At 44.2% G+C, this 17,332-nt stretch overlaps 1 protein-coding gene across 1 annotated transcript in view; it reads left to right on the top strand.

Moving 5' to 3' along the window:
• Nucleotides 1–17,332, top strand: part of LOC109900375 (protein FAM171A1) — a 60,469-nt gene that overhangs the window by 4,430 nt on the left and 38,707 nt on the right. Inside the window, exons 2-3 of the mRNA XM_031787507.1 lie at nucleotides 10,425–10,652; nucleotides 13,896–13,988. Coding sequence (XP_031643367.1) covers nucleotides 10,425–10,652; nucleotides 13,896–13,988 — 321 coding nt within the window. The remainder of the gene's footprint in view (nucleotides 1–10,424; nucleotides 10,653–13,895; nucleotides 13,989–17,332) is intronic.

The following is a 17,332-nucleotide window of genomic DNA, read 5'->3' as shown; positions in this document are numbered from 1 at the left end:
TTCCTTGACGTCTTTCTCCATAGATTCCCAGTAAAACCGCTGTCTCGTGAGCCACAATGTGCACTGCTGACCCTGATGACCAGCATCATCATGAACTCCCTTCAACACAAGGCCTCTCAAAGACACAGGTATGACATATTGGAATATTTTCTTCTTACTTTTAGACACGATACAGAATCCCTAACTGTGTGGTGAGTTTTCCCCACTGTCTTAGAGTATAAACTGTTTCTTTAGCTTCAAGGACTCGCTCTCTCCTAGATGGGCGTCGGCCTCTATCTACAAAGAACATGACTCTGCTGATGATAGGATCCAGTGACTGGTTATCATACAGCTCCTTGTGTGTAAGGATGGGTAAAAGCGGACAAATGGCTCTCTGCTCAAAGCATCAGCAACAACATTCTTGGGCCCTAGTATGTACTGGATATCAAAATCAAAGGGTGCCAGCTTTGCAACCCATCTCTGCTCACATGCATCAAGTCTCGGCTTTGTAAGAATATATTTGAGTGTATTGTTGTCGGTCCACACAATAAACTTATGCCCTCGCAGCCAATGGCTGAATTTGTCATGAATGGCCCATTTCATGGCTAGAAATTCCAGCCGGTGAGCAGGATACTTGGATTGTGCATGATTAAGAGACTTACTAGCAAAAGCTATTGGCCTGGCTACGGCCTTCCCATCTTGCACTTGGGATAGTACAGCTCCCAAACCACTAGTAGATGCATCAACAGAAAGTAAAAATGGCTGAGAAAAATTTGGATGAGCCAGCAGTGCCTGGTCAACTAGTGCTGCTTTCAAAGCTTCGAAAGCGAGGTGGCAGTCCAGTCCGCAGCAGTGAGCCTGCGAGAGGGACCAGGCCTCTTTCTGCCCTTGCCTCTCCTAGGCTTCTTCTGACCTGTAGTCAGCTGAAACAATGGCCTAGCAACCATGGAACAATTCTCAATGTAGTGTTGATTGTATACTACCATACCAAGGAAAGAACGGATTTTGCTAGGGGATGGAGTGACACCATCAGCTTCCATCATCTCACTCTGTCACATTTACAATGGGTTGAACTTTAGCAGGGTCAGTGGCTACACCCTCCTGGGAAATGATGTGGCCCAAAAACTTACACTTAGACGGAGACAGTTTAAGATTGTGCTCCTGCAACCGCTGAAAAACCATCTCAAGTCTCTGCAGACTCTCTTCCTCCGTCTTAGCAAAAACCATCAGATCATCCAAATAGCAAAGGAGACTTCGAAAGTTTTGGTCCCCAAAGATGGTCAGCATCATTCTCATAAAAGTATCTGGGCTGTTGCAAAGGCCTTGAGGTAAACAATTGTACTCGTGCGGACCTAAAGGAGAGGAAAAGGCAGTGTATTTCTTATCCTCTTCATGCAGTGGCACATTGTAGTATCCTGAGGTCAAGTCCATTGTGCTGAAGAAGGCATTTACCCTCCAGCGCAGCCAGTACATCAGCCTGATGAGGCAGGGGATGAGCATCCTTTCCTGTGCGGGCGTTTAACCACCTAAAGTCAGTACATAGACGCAAGTCCCCATTCTTTTTCTATACCAGCACAAATGGTGAGGCGTACTCGCTGCAGGATTTTATGACGGTTTCCTTTTCCTCCAGATCATCCAGTGTTTCCCTGAGTTTTTGGTAATGAGCTGGAGAAAGCCTACGATAGGGTAAATCGAAATGGGCGGTCATCAGTCAGCCGTATGCGATGGCAGAACTCTTTTGCCTCTCCACAATCCAGTCTATGTCTAGAGAACACTGTGTCATACTTCTCAATTAAACCGACGGGTTTGTCTTTCCAGAACTGTGAAACTGGACACTCTTCAACAGACAGGCCTTGAAGTCCAAGATTGCTCAGTGTACTGTTGCCATTAACTACACTGCCACCAACTGAACTCTTAGCTGTAAGACTGCCATGTGAGCTGTCACATTGTACTTTTGCCAAGTTTTGGTAAGCTGCTTGCTGCTTGACATCATCAAAATCCTCCAATGCAATGCAAGGGTACACATCTGCCACTTTAGCATTTCGTCTCAGGGTAACTGGCGAAGTTGTTGGATTCACAATCTTCACAGGGAGCCATCCATCCCCCCACAGATGCGTAACTACTCTCCCTACTAGTATGTGTTGATTCACACAACGAGACGTGCTGGGCTCGACAACAACAGTACTGCCCACAGAGAGTTTTGTCTTTGGGGGTAGGCGGCCCCACACCAGATGCTCACTCATGGGTTGGAGCGTTACTGCTCTCTTCAATTTAATGGTGTCCACTTTATCTGGGATGGAGTCTCCTCTCCGTCTCTCCAGATTTGATAGGAGACGCAGGAACTGGCTGTCATCTCACTGGCCAGAAGGACCTGGCGTACCCACCACCCGTCAGTAGCTGTCATCACACTGGCCAGAAGGACCTGGCGTACCCACCACCCGTCAGTAGCTGTCATCACACTGGCCAGAAGGACCTGGCGTACCCACCACCCGTCAGTAGCTGTCATCACACTGGCCAGAAGGACCTGGCGTACCCACCACCCGTCAGTAGCTGTCATCACACTGGCCAGAAGGACCTGGCGTACCCACCACCCGCCATTAGCTGTCATCACACTGGCCAGAAGGACCTGGCGTACCCACCACCTGCCAGTAGCTGTCATCACACTGGCCAGAAGGACCTGGCGTACCCACCACCTGCCAGTAGCTGTCATCACACTGGCCAGAAGGACCTGGCGTACCCACCACCTGCCAGTAGCTGTCATTTGATTTGAACTGCCTAATCAGAGACTTCAACACGTTAGTGCCCACAATGAGTTCATCAACCTGCCCATCTACAATGAGCACTGGGACGACATACCTGAAGCCATAAAGCTGTGTTTTTAAGTAAGACATGCCCACTGGGCTAGTTTACGTTCCACCACAACCCACCAGGATGATGTCTGAAGGAGCTAGAAAGTTCCCCTCTCCCACTCCTGTCTCCCTCAACCGAGGTACAATATCTGCGCGCAGGGAAGTAGCCATGGACCCACTATCTAACATCCCCTTCAGCTCAACTTTATCCTGTACTAGCACGGTGGTGTAAAACGAACAGTCATTCTGAGTAATTCTCATTGTGTTCTGAAAAATTACTGTGTTGTTCTTGGGTACTGACTCACAAAAATACGAATAAACCGATTGGATATCATCATCAGTGGAGGAAAAATTAGACAGCCTCACATTGCCCTCCTCAGAATGGAGACTTTCTAGTTTTCCTGAGACCTGCCAGTCTGTACACATCCAGGGCTCTTCCGCTTCCCAGTCTCACTACAGTCAAAGCTCATGTGGCCAGGAGAGAAGCACTTGAAACACAACTGGTGCATCTGACAGTGAGCTTTGGTCCAGTGATTAGTGCTTCCACAGACAGCACACTCACGCTGACGTTTGGGGAACTGTTTACGGGGCCCTCTGTTCACAGACTGAGTATTGCTGACAAGAGCCTTCTCTAACATACTCAAAACTTTCTCTAATGTCCCACCCTCAGATACAGATGGGGCCTGTTCTGGTTCATGGCCACATTGAGAAAAAGCAGAACCGTTCTGTATTGTCATTGAAAATAAGAATGTGTTCTTAACTGACTTGCCTAGTTAAATAAAGTTAAATAAAAAATTGAAAAAATTGGCCACAATCGTTGTCCAAAAATACAGATTACCGATTGTTATGAATATTTGAAATCAGAAATCTGTCGACCTCTACATACTCATACCTATATTCATACTTTTTTAAGCATATACCTTTATTATTCCCCGCAAACCCTACCACCCTTCCCCCAATTGGATTAAAGTAATAAACACATGGGCTTCTACCTTCAGTTTATACATCTTATACACGTTTTACAGAAACAATCTTTTTTACAGTAGTTATATTTTGTTTTTCGTTCTTCCTCTTTCTAATGTACATATTTCATTGTATGTATTTTATTTTACAAAATGTGTATTTTTCAATAGCTAAATGTGTGCATATCAAGTAATTGATATCATGAATTGGATTCCTGCCTGTAACTTGATGAAAATCAGTGTTGTCAACAAACTAGCTAATGCTAGCTAACAGAGAGGTTGAAGGCGCGGAGAAGCCCTGATGACATCGAGCTGCCTGTCCTTGGACATGCTGACATGACCACCACCTCCAACCAGCACCTCTGCTGACCATCTAGCAGAGCTTCTAAATCCTCTCATGCCCGCTGTGGCCATCTGCTGGAGGCTTGAAGAAGCACTCCGACTTGATCGAGCTGATCTAGCTACTGTTGTAGCCTAAATTTCTTTCTACATGACATTTTGTTGTTTATTTTGCTTAACAAGTGCTTTGCGATTCTGTTTGCAATGAAAAGCACTATAAAAGTTGAATCAATTATTATTTATATGTGTAAAATATTACTGTCCTCAGATTTTCTATATATCCATTGTTTAGCTGGATTACAATGTTTGTATCCTGTATATTTAACATATGAATTCAAAACATAATGAATTAGCCTCATGCTGTAGTGTTTGGTTAGAGTTAGGCCTAGTCCCAAATGGCACCCTATTCCTGTTGGGAAAATTATGATTAAATGACTGAACAAATCATTTTAAATGGAACTGTAACTAAGTAAACTTATACTCTGTTTTATTATATCTGATTAACAATATGAGTTCATAAGAAGGGATTGTGTGACACAGACAAGGAGTAATTAAAGTTAATGAACACCATTCCAACTAGGCAGAGAGGAATGGGTTGTGGATTAAGTAAGCAGATAAGGTAGTTAACCTATGGTTGAACCAACGAAACTGAGCTCTGGGGTGTTTTAGATAAGGCAGTGAGCGCATTCCTAGGTTCTCTGTTAATTAGAACTGTCAGCAAAGTGGTGATCGATAATGTTGATGGGTCAAAAGTTAATTCAGTTATGCTGTGTGAACTGTGAGTGTGTTAGAATGAACTATTAACCTCACTTTGTCCCGGTCGAGAGGAGGGGATTCTGTTACCAATGAAATGACGTCATGTTATTGTATATAAACTGTTGCTTGTGGTAACGTGGCAGCGCGCTCCGAGAATAAATTCTGTTACCTATTATTGAAATGGCTGGTCTCCGTCTATTTTATGTAAACAAGAATCTTACAAATTCTCATAAAATAGATTAAGGGTTTTCAATTAATGAAAACACATTGGCATAATTAAATTACAGTAACAATTCCCTATATAGTGCACTGCTTTTGACCAGAGCCCAGGTGTCACGCCCTGGTCTAAGTATTCTGTGTTTTCTTTATTATTTTGGTCTGGCCAGGGTGTCACATGGGTTATTTATGTGGTGTGTTTTGTCTTGGGGTTTTTGTAAGGTTATGGGATTGTGGTATAGTAGAGTTGTCTAGGTAAGTCTATGGTTGCCTGAGGCGGTTCTCAATCAGAGGCAGGTGTTTATCGTTGTCTCTGATTGGGAACCATATTTAGGCAGCCATATTCTTTGAGTGTTTCATGGGTGATTGTTCCTGTCTCTGTGTTTGTTTGCACCAGATAGGGCTGTTTCTTTTTTTTTTTTACGGTACGTTTTGTATTGTTCGTTATCTTTATTAAAGATTAATCGAAATAACCACGCTGCATTTTGGTCCTCCTCTCCTTTGACGGAAGAAAACCTTAACACCAGGTCTCATATTATTGTATTGATACATTTTTAAGTGTAAGTATGTATGTTTGACGTCACAAATGTATCATTTGTACAATTCTTTATTAAAGGTCCAATGCAGCCATTCTTATCTCTATCTTACTGCTTTCCATTATAATGGTAAAACATTTACAAAAATAGCTTTTGAGCGAAGAGCAATAATTGAGCTAGGACTGTCTGGGAGTGGTCTGAGTGGGGAAGGAGAAACTGAAAACTAGCTGTTAATAGACCAATAATAAAAGTTATTAAGTAATGTACCGCCTGGTGATGTTACCTGGCAGGCCAACACTCCATTCCACCAAAACAGGCTGTTTTTTTTCAAACAGCTCTTATGCTAAAATGGCACTATCATATTTTTCACAATATTATTCCAACTTTTAATAGTTTGGGAATGTAATACAAAACACAACGTTTTTGACTGCAGTGGGTCTGATAAAAAAAATATGTGTGTAAAACCTTGCAGTGCTACTTTTTTCTCAGTGAGTGAGTTGGATATATCGTTTTAAAACTAAATGTGATCGTTTCATTTTCTAGAGACAATCTAGTGATAAGTTTCAAACATGTCTGTCATTTAACAAGCCATGATTAGATGGGGGAAAAACACATCTCTTTCAGAAGTTCTTTAAACAAAAATAAATATAATTTACCAACATTTCTGAAAATGGATAAATTGGGATTTGGATTGAAATGCTTCAAATATACCTTCAAGTCAGTTTCCATTGTTTGTGTCACTGAAAGTGAAGGTAAATCCACACAGTACCGGAGTATGTTTTCTGCAGTTCGTCCACTGTGTCTGAGTTTCTCCACCCTAACCCAGATTGGGTCTCCATGCCCCAGAGAGACAGAACAACACCAGCACACCTCATTCTGAAACAAGACTACTTTGTTTTCGAAGAGGTCTATCATGTCTTTATACACACAAAACCAGGAAAGCGATGAAAGGAAATGGAGAGTGCACGATAAATAGACCTAATAAGAGCAGAAACGGAGAGAGATGGGGAATCCCCCAAATATTAATGAGATGACTCAAAGGATTTATTTTCGTAGAACACAGAACACTGTAGTTTCCTAGTGTGCCAAGGAGGAGTTTGAAAGGTTGTGATGGTACCAAAGAAAGCCCCCTCTCTCCTCTCCTGCAGAGTTGAGGGGATTATTCCCTCTATACTATAATCTCTGCCTACTCATTTACTGTACCGGAATATTGATCAGGATATTTTAAAGAGAGAACATGGTAGGTTATGTTAAAGATGTTGTGGTGGATTATCCCTATCCTATTACATTTTTGTGTGTTTGCGTTGAGCGGGAAGAGAAATCACCAGCAGGGGTTGAACCGGTACACACACCAGGAGTTAACAGTATCTAGGACCAGATCTGACAGTTTAATAACCAGCAGTAGCCCTCCATCAGAGCCGCTAGTAGCCACAGACGGAGGATCCTACGGTCCTCCTGCCATTATTATGGCTCAGTGATGATGTCCAACTCCCTCTACCTCACAGCAGGGTCTGATCAATAACCTCTACACACACTCACACAAACATAATGGTACACACTGGCTCTAACTCTCACACCCATACTGTCTGTCTCACACACGCCCTGCTGATCTGGCTGCTGTTGCTTTGGCTAATTGGTGGTAGATCTCAGCATCAGGTCAGGAAAAACTATCTTTGATGCCTTTATCCTCCATATGGCACACAGACCGACAGACTGACCGTGAGCCAGTTACTGAGAGAACGACTGGTTTAACAGGGCTGCTGAAACACAACATTTCTCTTCCTACATGCGTGTGTGTTTTTGCGGTGCACTTTTTTCAGAGGGCTGTAGCCTGTTTAAGGATGTCACCAGAGATTTATTGGATCAGAATGTGTGTGTGTGTGTGTGTGTGTGTGTGTGTGTGTGTGCGTGCGTGCGCCCCAGTCTCCCAGGGGAGCTCTTCAGAGTGAGCACAGCTGGTACCCTTAAAGAAGGACGGAACACTGGGACAGGAAGTGATGCACCATTTAAATACCTCCCTCTCCCAGACCCACTACAGTGAAACTTAAAATGTTTGTTGCAACTAGTTAGGTAAGTGATATTTTCGGGCGACCTAGATAGATAATCTGTAGTGGTCTGTCTCCTGTAGTCTGTATCTGTCTGACCCTCTGTGTGTCTGTTACCTGAATAATCATCCAGCCTGGGGAGTTGGGAGTGGAGGGAGAGCATGGTTGGGGGACGGGGTAAGTGTGGGTGTGTCTATGTAAGGGTAAAGGATGTATATGTACGGTAGGGGGGAGGGGCACACCCTTTCAGCCATAATTAAGGGCCAATGATCAGACACCACTCCCCTTATCATAGACACAAGTGTCTGCAACAAGAGGACAGATGAGAGAGGGTGTGTGTTAGGGGGAGTGTTTGTGTGAGGGGGAGTGTTTGTGAGAGGGGAGTGTTTGTGATGGTTTGTGAGAGAGTGTGTGTGAGTGGGGGGGGTGTGAGACAGGGTTTGTGAGTGGGGGGTGTGTGTGAGACACGGTTTGTGACGGGGTGTGTGTGAGAGGGTGTGCTTGTGTCGGTGCGTGTGCATGTATACGACACAGGAGTAAGTAGATGAGGAAGGTGTGTGTCTTGAGTTGATGAAATGAATTGTTCCTCTTGCTGTCGGTGACTACTAGACTGAGCTGCTACTTATTTCAGTGATGAAGTATGGCTAAAGTATCCTTGTTAGCCATTAGCACACATTACTGTTGTTTACATAACCTGCCAGACCAGACATTTGTTTAGTGTTGGTACCAAGTCACCGTTAAGCTGTTAGCCAAGCTCCTTTATGAAACAAGCTGAAATGGGTGTGTGTGTGTGTGTACTCTGTTTTTAAAGGTCTTGCTCTCTTTTTCTGGTTGTCCTCTGTCTCTGTCTCACTCACACCGTTTGACTCATGCACAGTGCCTTTCGCCACAGTGATAAAGGTTAGCGTTCTGGCCTGACCTGTTACCTTGCCAAGGTTATCTCACGCTCACTGAAACTAAAGTGTTGTAAATACTTGGATTTCTCTTGTGAAACTTGGGGTTTCGCCATCTGTGTCCCATTCCAGAATACCCCTGTCTGTGTATGTCCAGTGCGTGCAGCTACCACTTTGTGTAGCGGTTGGCAATGATGCTAATGAAAACAGTCTTCTGGTAGATGGAAATGCTTTCCCAAAAAACGTCTCAATGAAATGTTAACCTAGTAGCCTAGCTTCCCTGGCAGAATGATATAAGGATTATTTTCATCAACCCAGTGTGTATTTGTTTTGTAAACTCTACCATCACATGTGGCTACAAAAAAAACTTAGGTGCTCACTGGAATTAAAGGTGATCTCCACCCCAAAAATCCCAGACCTCTGATTTATCTGTTTTTTCTATTTAAAAAGTGCAATTTTGAGAGTGAACCTGAAAAAACAGGGGGAAACGGAAACCTGGAAAAACAAAAATGAATTTGGGGAGAAAAAATAAATGTAATCAATCACCCAACTACCTACCTCATTCCCATATTGTTTTTATTTACTTTTTTGCTCTTTTGTACACCAGTATCTCTACTTGCTCATCATCATCTGCTCATCTATCACACCAGTGTTATTGCCTTACCTCCTTACTCCATTTGCACACACTGTATATAGACTTTTCTATTGTTATTGACTGTATGTTTGTTTCTCCTATGTGTAACTCTGTTGTTTTTTGTTGTATTGCGTTGCTTTATCTTGGCCAGGTTGCAGTTGTAAATAACTGACATACCTAGTTAAATAAAGTTGAAATTATTATAATATTTTTTTTTTATTCATCAGATTTTATAGGGCCCTAACAAAGGTCTAGCCTAGATCAGCTTGGCCAGTGTGGGTGTTCCGCTTGAGAGAATGCGTTGTTGCTCTGTCCAGTTTAGCTCTGGCACTGCATGAACTAGGTGTGTGTGTGTGTGTGTGTGTGTGTGTGTGTGTGTGTGTGTGTGTGTGTGTGTGTGTGGGTGTGTGTGTGTGGGTGTGTGGGTGGGTGTGGCCAGCTTTACAATGCTCTGCTATCAAACGGAGTTAATTGTTTAATGGAAGTATGTTATTCAGCAGTTTCCAGGAAAGTGTATGACAGTAATAAAGGAGATGTGGGCTCAGAGATTTCCTTCCTCAGGCATCAAGAAACAGCAAAAGGGCCCATTGTTTTGACAGAGCCTCGCTATTGGCTGGTAACCAGGAAATATGCTTTTGGCCACTCACTGTGATTGGCTGTTAACTGCCAATGTCAAATGTGCCTGAGTCAGAAAGCTTTTCCTGACTCCTGTATGGACTACTGTGTGTATATATACAGTTGAAGTCTGAAGTTTAAGTGTGAAAGTCACCCAGTAAATACTACTTGAGTAAAAGTATTTGGTTTTAAATACACTTAAGTATCAAAAGTAAAAGTATAAATCCTTTCAAATTCCTTATATTAAGTGAACCAGACGGCACAATTCTCTTCTTTTTTAAATTTAAGGATAGCCAGGGGCACAGTACAACACGCAGACATAATTTACAAATTAAGAATTTCTGTTTAGTGAGTCTGCCAGATCAGAGGCAGTAGGGATGACGACAAAGGATGGTCTCTTGATAAGTGTGTGAATTGGACCATTTTCATGTCCTGCTGAGCATTCCAAATGTAATGAGTACTTTTAGGTGTCAGTCAAAATGTGTGGAGTAAAAAGTGTTATTTTCTTTGGGAATGTAAGTATTTTTTTAAACTTATCTTACTTTACATCACTGACGCTTACTTAGCCGAGTGTGTAACTCTCGCACTCTCTCTGTGTAGAGGTGACTCTGAAGGTTCACCTGAGTGATGCCAGCACCCACCAGCCCCTGGGCGGAGCCACCATCGAGCTCTTCGCCAACCACACCCCTGTAACCACAGAGACCTCTGCTGCTGACGGCAATGCCTACCTGCGTTTTCCCTACCGCCTTGGAACCCTGCTGGTTGTCACAGCAACCAGACAGGGCTACGTGCCAAATTCCGCCCCCTGGAGACCCACCAGACTGCCCGGTAGGTCAAAGTAGTAAAATCTACTGTGTGTGCGTGTGCGTGCGTTCACACACACACACACAATCTGAAAGTGGTGTGTGAGGATAATGAGGGTGCCCCATTACAGCTTTATTATAATAAGTGACCACCCCCATTATCCTCACACAACACTTTCAGATTGTTCACACAGACATGCTTATCAGCACTGGACAATTTAGGAGTGACAGAGAGAGGAAAGGAGGAGTGACAGAGATAGGAAAGGAGGAGTGACGGAGAGAGAGGAAAGGAGGAGTGACGGAGAGAGAGGAAAGGAGGAGTGACGGAGAGAGGAAAAGAGGAGTGACAGAGAGAGGAAAGGAGGAGTGACAGAGAGAGGAAAGGAGGAGTGACAGAGAGGAAAGGAGGAGTGACAGAGAGAGGAAAGGAGGAGTGACAGAGAGGAAAGGAGGAGTGACAGAGAGAGGAAAGGAGGAGTGACAGAGAGAGGAAAGGAGGAGTGACAGAGAGAGGAAAAGAGGAGTGACAGAGAGAGGAAAGGAGTGACAGAGAGAGGAAAGGAGGAGTGATGGAGAGAGGAAAGGAGGAGTGATGGAGAGAGGAAAGGAGGAGTGACAGAGAGGAAAGGAGGAGTGACGGAGAGAGGAAAGGAGGAGTGACGGAGAGAGGAAAGGAGGAGTGACGGAGAGAGGAAAGGAGGAGTGACGGAGAGAGGAAAGGAGGAGTGACAGAGAGGAAAGGAGGAGTGACCGGAAGACAGAGAAAGGAGGAGGAAAGAGGAGAACTTTTGTCTCTGATTTTTATTCAGTCTTTATTTAGACAGGTAGTCAATGCTGAGACCAAGGTCTATTTATATAGACAGGGAGTCAATGCTGAGACCAAGGTCTATTTATATAGACAGGGAGTCAATGCTGAGACCAGCATCTCTTTATATAGACAGGGAGTCAATGCTGAGACCAGCATCTCTTTATTTAGACAGGTAGTCAATGCTGAGACCAAGGTCTATTTATATAGACAGGGAGTCAATGCTGAGACCAAGGTCTATTTATATAGACAGGGAGTCAATGCTGAGACCAAGGTCTATTTATATAGACAGGGAGTCAATGCTGAGACCAAGGTCTATTTATATAGACAGGGAGTCAATGCTGAGACCAAGGTCTATTTATATAGACAGGGAGTCAATGCTGAGACCAGCATCTCTTTATATAGACAGGGAGTCAATGCTGAGACCAGCATCTCTTTATTTAGACAGGTAGTCAATGCTGAGACCAAGGTCTATTTATATAGACAGGGAGTCAATGCTGAGACCAAGGTCTATTTATATAGACAGGGAGTCAATGCTGAGACCAAGGTCTATTTATATAGACAGGGAGTCAATGCTGAGACCAAGGTCTATTTATATAGACAGGGAGTCAATGCTGAGACCAAGGTCTATTTATATAGACAGGGAGTCAATGCTGAGACCAAGGTCTATTTATATAGACAGGGAGTCAATGCTGAGACCAAGGTCTATTTATATAGACAGGGAGTCAATGCTGAGACCAGCATCTCTTTATATAGACAGGGAGTCAATGCTGAGACCAGCATCTCTTTATTTAGACAGGGAGTCAATGCTGAGACCAAGGTCTCTCTATTTATTTATTTTTATTTAACCTTTATTTAACCAGGAAGGGCTCATTGAGATTAAAATCTCTTTTTCAAGAGTGCCCTGGCCAAGATAGGCAGCACCAAGTCATTACAAAAAAATTACAGACAGACAACATGAAAAACTACAAGTAATCTTGTAAAAAAACATTGAATTCACAAGAGTATAAAACAGCAAATTAAAAACATTGACAGGTCAGGGAATCAGCCTCAAAGTCCTTCATCAGTGATTCAAAAACACCAATCGGGACAAGTTCTTCCAGTTTAAAAGTAGTTTGTAAGGTGTTCCAAGATGATGGCGCAGAGTACATAAGAGCCCTTTCACCAAATTCAGTTCGGACATTTGGAACAGTTAGCAGGATAAAGTCCAGCGAACGAAGAGAGTACCCACCACATTTTTTAACAATAAAAATGCCCAAATAAAAAGGTAGTAAACCCAAAATGGCTTTGTAAATAAAGGTATACCAGTGACTGAGCCTACGAGTGACTAGAGAAGGCCAGCCAACCCTGGTATACAAAGTGCAGTGGTGCGTAAGGGTTTTGCAGTTTAAAATAAATCTCAAAGTGCCATGGGAAAGAGTGTCAATTGATCTCAAACACTGAGCGGAAGCATTCATATATAAAGTATCCTCATAGTCTAGTAAAGGCATAAATGTAGCTGATACTAGCCTCCTTCTGGCTTCAAAAGAAAAACAGGCCTTATTCCTAAAATAAAATAAGGCCTGTTTTTCTTTTGAAGCCAGAAGGAGGCTAGTTAGACAGGGAGTCAAGGTCTCTCTTCCAGGTGAGCCCTGTATAGCACCACAATACACATCAAAATACAATAAACACATTAAACTACACATTCATATACACAATAAAATACACAACAATACACGAAAAGCAAAACACAATCATAAAAAACAGACACATTCTTCTGTAAAAAGGTCCCTTAACAACCGACTGACATGACCTAGAGGCACCAATTCCTCCCATTTTTAAAGTGTATTGTAGATCATTCCACACGTACGGTGCAAGGAAATGAAAGGCTGATTTACCTAACACTCTAGACACCAAAGGAGTCTCCAGAGTTAACCAACCCTGTGAACAGGTTTAAGAACTTGTCATTTTAAGTCTTAATAGTGATGTTAGCTAAGGTAAGTCGGGAGTTTGTGGAGCAGGGCTTTGTAAACAAAAAGACTGTAGTGATTCTACAGAGAACCTTTTGGTGAAGAATACAGTGTTGAGTAATTCAACTCCTGTCTCCTGTGATAAAACGAAGGGCGCTATGAAAAACACCATCCAAGGCTTTAATAGTCGAGGCAGATCACAGAGAATGGAAAAGGGAAAGCTAGAGATTTAAACTAATCAAGTAAGATCTTTAAAAAAAATGTTTTCTACAAACCACAATGCTAGAAAATAAAGAAACCACTAGGTTTAGAATGTCATGAAGTTGAGAGGAAAACCAAAATTCAATAGTAGACCTTTTATCAGTGAGAATAAAAATGACCCACAGGGGGGGTTATTGTGATGAATAAATGAGTGACTGTGGTGGGTCCCATGTGGCTCAGTTGGTAGAGCATGGTGCTTGCAACGCCAAGCGTCTGCTGAAATGTCAAAATGACTGAAATGTGTGTGTTCCAGTGTTTTCCTCTCTCAGTCTGGAGCTGCTACCAGAGAGAGCTGCCACTCTGATGGTGTATGAAGACCTGATACACATTAACTCTGGATCCCAAGGTGAGAGAGAGAGTGTGTACTTAGACACTGTCCCTGGCCCAGTGACCTCACACACATTAATAATGAAATATGTCCACCCCTTTAAAACATCTCTCTAATGAAAGACCCACACACACACACACACACACACACACACACACACACACACACACACACAGGCAGCATGTGTCCTCTGTTCCTCTGTCAATCAGTCAGGAGCAATTACATTAGATAAGATTAAATTAGATGTGATCTTATAACATGTATCTTTGTCTGCCGTGTGTCTGATCAGTGTGCTTGTTTTGCTATGTGTGTGTCTGTGTTCGTCTTCAATAAATACTATCTGCTCTTCTCCTGCTCTGCCATCCTCTCTGAGTGAGGTTCTGCTGGTGCTACTCCTTTAAATCTTGCTGACTGAGCTGTGTGTGTCCGTCCTCCAGGAGGGCAGGATAATCATGTTATGGTCTGGTGCATACAGTGGCCCCCATCCACACACAGTGTGTTATATCATGATATTTTGAACCTGGAAGCCCAGGGAAGCGATAAACCTTGTCATGCAGCAGGAGGAGAGAGAATGAAAAGAGAAAGGGGACGAGAGGGGGTGGGGAGAAGGGGGAAGAGAGGGGGTGGGGAGAAGGGGGAAGAGAGGGGGTGGGGAGAAGGGGGAAGAGAGGGGGTGGGGAGAAGGGGGAAGAGGGGGTGGGGAGAAGGGGGAAGAGAGGGAGTGGGGAGAAGGGGGAAGAGAGGGGGTGGGGAGAAGGGGGAAGAGAGGGGGTGGGGAGAAGGGGGAAGAGAGGGAGTGGGGAGAAGGGGGAAGAGAGGGAGTGGGGAGAAGGGGGAAGAGAGGGGGTGGGGAGAAGAGGGAAGAGAGGGGGTGGGGAGAAGGGGGAAGAGAGGGAGTGGGGAGAAGGGGGAAGAGAGGGGGTGGGGAGAAGGGGGAAGAGAGGGAGTGGGGAGAAGGGGGAAGAGAGGGGGTGGGGAGAAGAGGGAAGAGAGGGGGTGGGGAGAAGGGGGAAGAGAGGGAGTGGGGAGAAGGGGGAAGAGAGGGGGTGGGGAGAAGGGGGAAGAGAGGGGGTGGGGAGAAGGGGGTGGGGAGAAGGGGGAAGAGAGGGAGTGGGGAGAAGGGGGAAGAGAGGGGGTGGGGAGAAGGGGGAAGAGAGGGGGTGGGGAGAAGGGGGAAGAGAGGGGGTGGGGAGAAGGGGGAAGAGAGGGAGTGGGGAGAAGGGGAAGAGAGGGGGTGGGGAGAAGGGGGGGGGGGAGGGTGCAATGTTCATTATAGAGGGAAGAAAAGAGAGGGAACTCTAAGGAGGGGTAGAGGATGAGGAGGGGCTTTTTGGATTGGCACAGGAACCCCCCCCCACACACACACACACATGCTCTGCTACATCTCACACCGTGTCCAAGCTGTTACCTTGGAACTAACTCCTCTCGATTTTGTTACTCCAGTCCTGTTGATGTGATTATATCCCAGACCTCCTTCAAAACTGGACGTTCAGATCAATGCCAGACCTCCTTCAAAACTGGACGTTCAGATCAATGCCAGACCTCCTTCAAAACTGGAAGTTCAGATCAATGCAGACCTCCTTCAAAACTGGACGTTCAGATCAATGCCAGACCTCCTTCAAAACTGGACGTTCAGATCAATGCCAGACCTCCTTCAAAACTGGACGTTCAGATCAATGCCAGACCTCCTTCAAAACTGGACGTTCAGATCAATGCCAGACCTCCTTCACAACTGGACGTTCAGATCAATGCCAGACCTCCTTCAAAACTGGACGTTCAGATCAATGCCAGACCTCCTTCAAGACTGGACATTCAGATCAATGCCAGACCTCCTTCAAAACTGAACGTTTAGATCAATACCAGATCAGGTGTACTGAAGGCAGAGTATACACAGAGCTAGAGAAAACACACAGGCACGGCTGCAGCGGCGTCTCATTGCCCAGGAATGTACACTCACCACAGTGGAAACACTATGACATCATCGATAAGCCCCACTATACAAACTTCTCTTTAACACACACAGTCTTGTTTAACTAACCTTGTGGGGACACAATTGATTCCCATTCTAAATCCTAATTTCCTTAACCCCTAACCATACCCCGACACCATCTCCTAACCCACAACCCCTTACCCCAATACTAACACTAATTCTAACCTTAATCTAAACCCCCTAGAAATAGTATTTTTCGTTGGTCTAATTTTTGTTTTTGTTTACTATTCTTGTAGTTAAACATGTCCGCGAGCGTGTGCACACACACACACACACACACACACACACACACACACACACACACACACACAGTCTTGTTTAACTAACCTTGTGGGGACACACAATTGATTCCCATTCAAAATCCTGTTTTCCCTAACCTTACCACAAAACCTAAACCTAACCCACAACCACTTACCCCAATTCTGACACTAATTCTAACCTTACCCTAAACCCCCTAGAAATACATTTTCCCGTTGGTCGATTAAACATGTCCACACACACACACACACACACACAGAGAGAGAGAGCAATGTCTTACTATACTTGTGAAGACTTTCGCGCAGTAGCCCTGAGACCACGCAGCTCCTGCGGGACTGCCTCACAGAATAAATATCAGCCCACGGAGAGAACGAATTTGAACTTCACTCAACTTTCTGGAGCAGTGGTCCCCACCGGTCAATCAGGATGGATCTCCAAGGCATCCCTAGTCAATCTATACATTTCTGTAAAAAACCCAGCGATAAAGCCCTGCATTTCTATCATTTTGGGGGGTTTGGTTATTGGCGGTAGCTGCACCTGATTCAGCTGCCCTGCGCGCCGGGCAGGCCAATTGTTGCCATTTTGAAACCTTTCATGTGTCTGAAGGTACAAACTCTTCCTTCCCGGCGGGCCCGGAGAGCAAATCAAGTGCACTATAGGCCTCCCGCTGGCCAATGGGATGGCTCAGATGACCGTGTCTGCAGTACAAGAAAGCTACAGCAAAGATATCAGAACATTTAAAACCATGACTAGAGAGAGACTGTCAACGAATACAGCAAAGATATCAGAACATTTAAAACCATGACTAGAGAGAGACTGTCAACGAATACAGCAAAGATATCAGAACATTTAAAACCATGACTAGAGAGAGACTGTCACGAATACAGCAAAGAGCTGCTGTTTTTATGAGTGACTCCATGTTTAAGTTCTTACTCAGCCCTGTCAACACTTTGTATTCAACACTTTGTATTCAACACTTTGTATTCAACACTTTTATAAGTCATAAAATGCACTTTCTTCCTATTTCCACTCAGCTCTGCAACAAGCAGTGCAGCAGTAATGAATGAGTAGGAAAGTGTATCTACAGGCTTGTTTTTATTAGTGGCTTGGGTCT

This window comes from Oncorhynchus kisutch, linkage group LG13 (assembly GCF_002021735.2).
Source record: "Oncorhynchus kisutch isolate 150728-3 linkage group LG13, Okis_V2, whole genome shotgun sequence".
In the NCBI taxonomy this organism is placed as follows: domain Eukaryota; kingdom Metazoa; phylum Chordata; class Actinopteri; order Salmoniformes; family Salmonidae; genus Oncorhynchus; species Oncorhynchus kisutch.
This window is presented reverse-complemented; position numbering and strand designations above follow the sequence as displayed.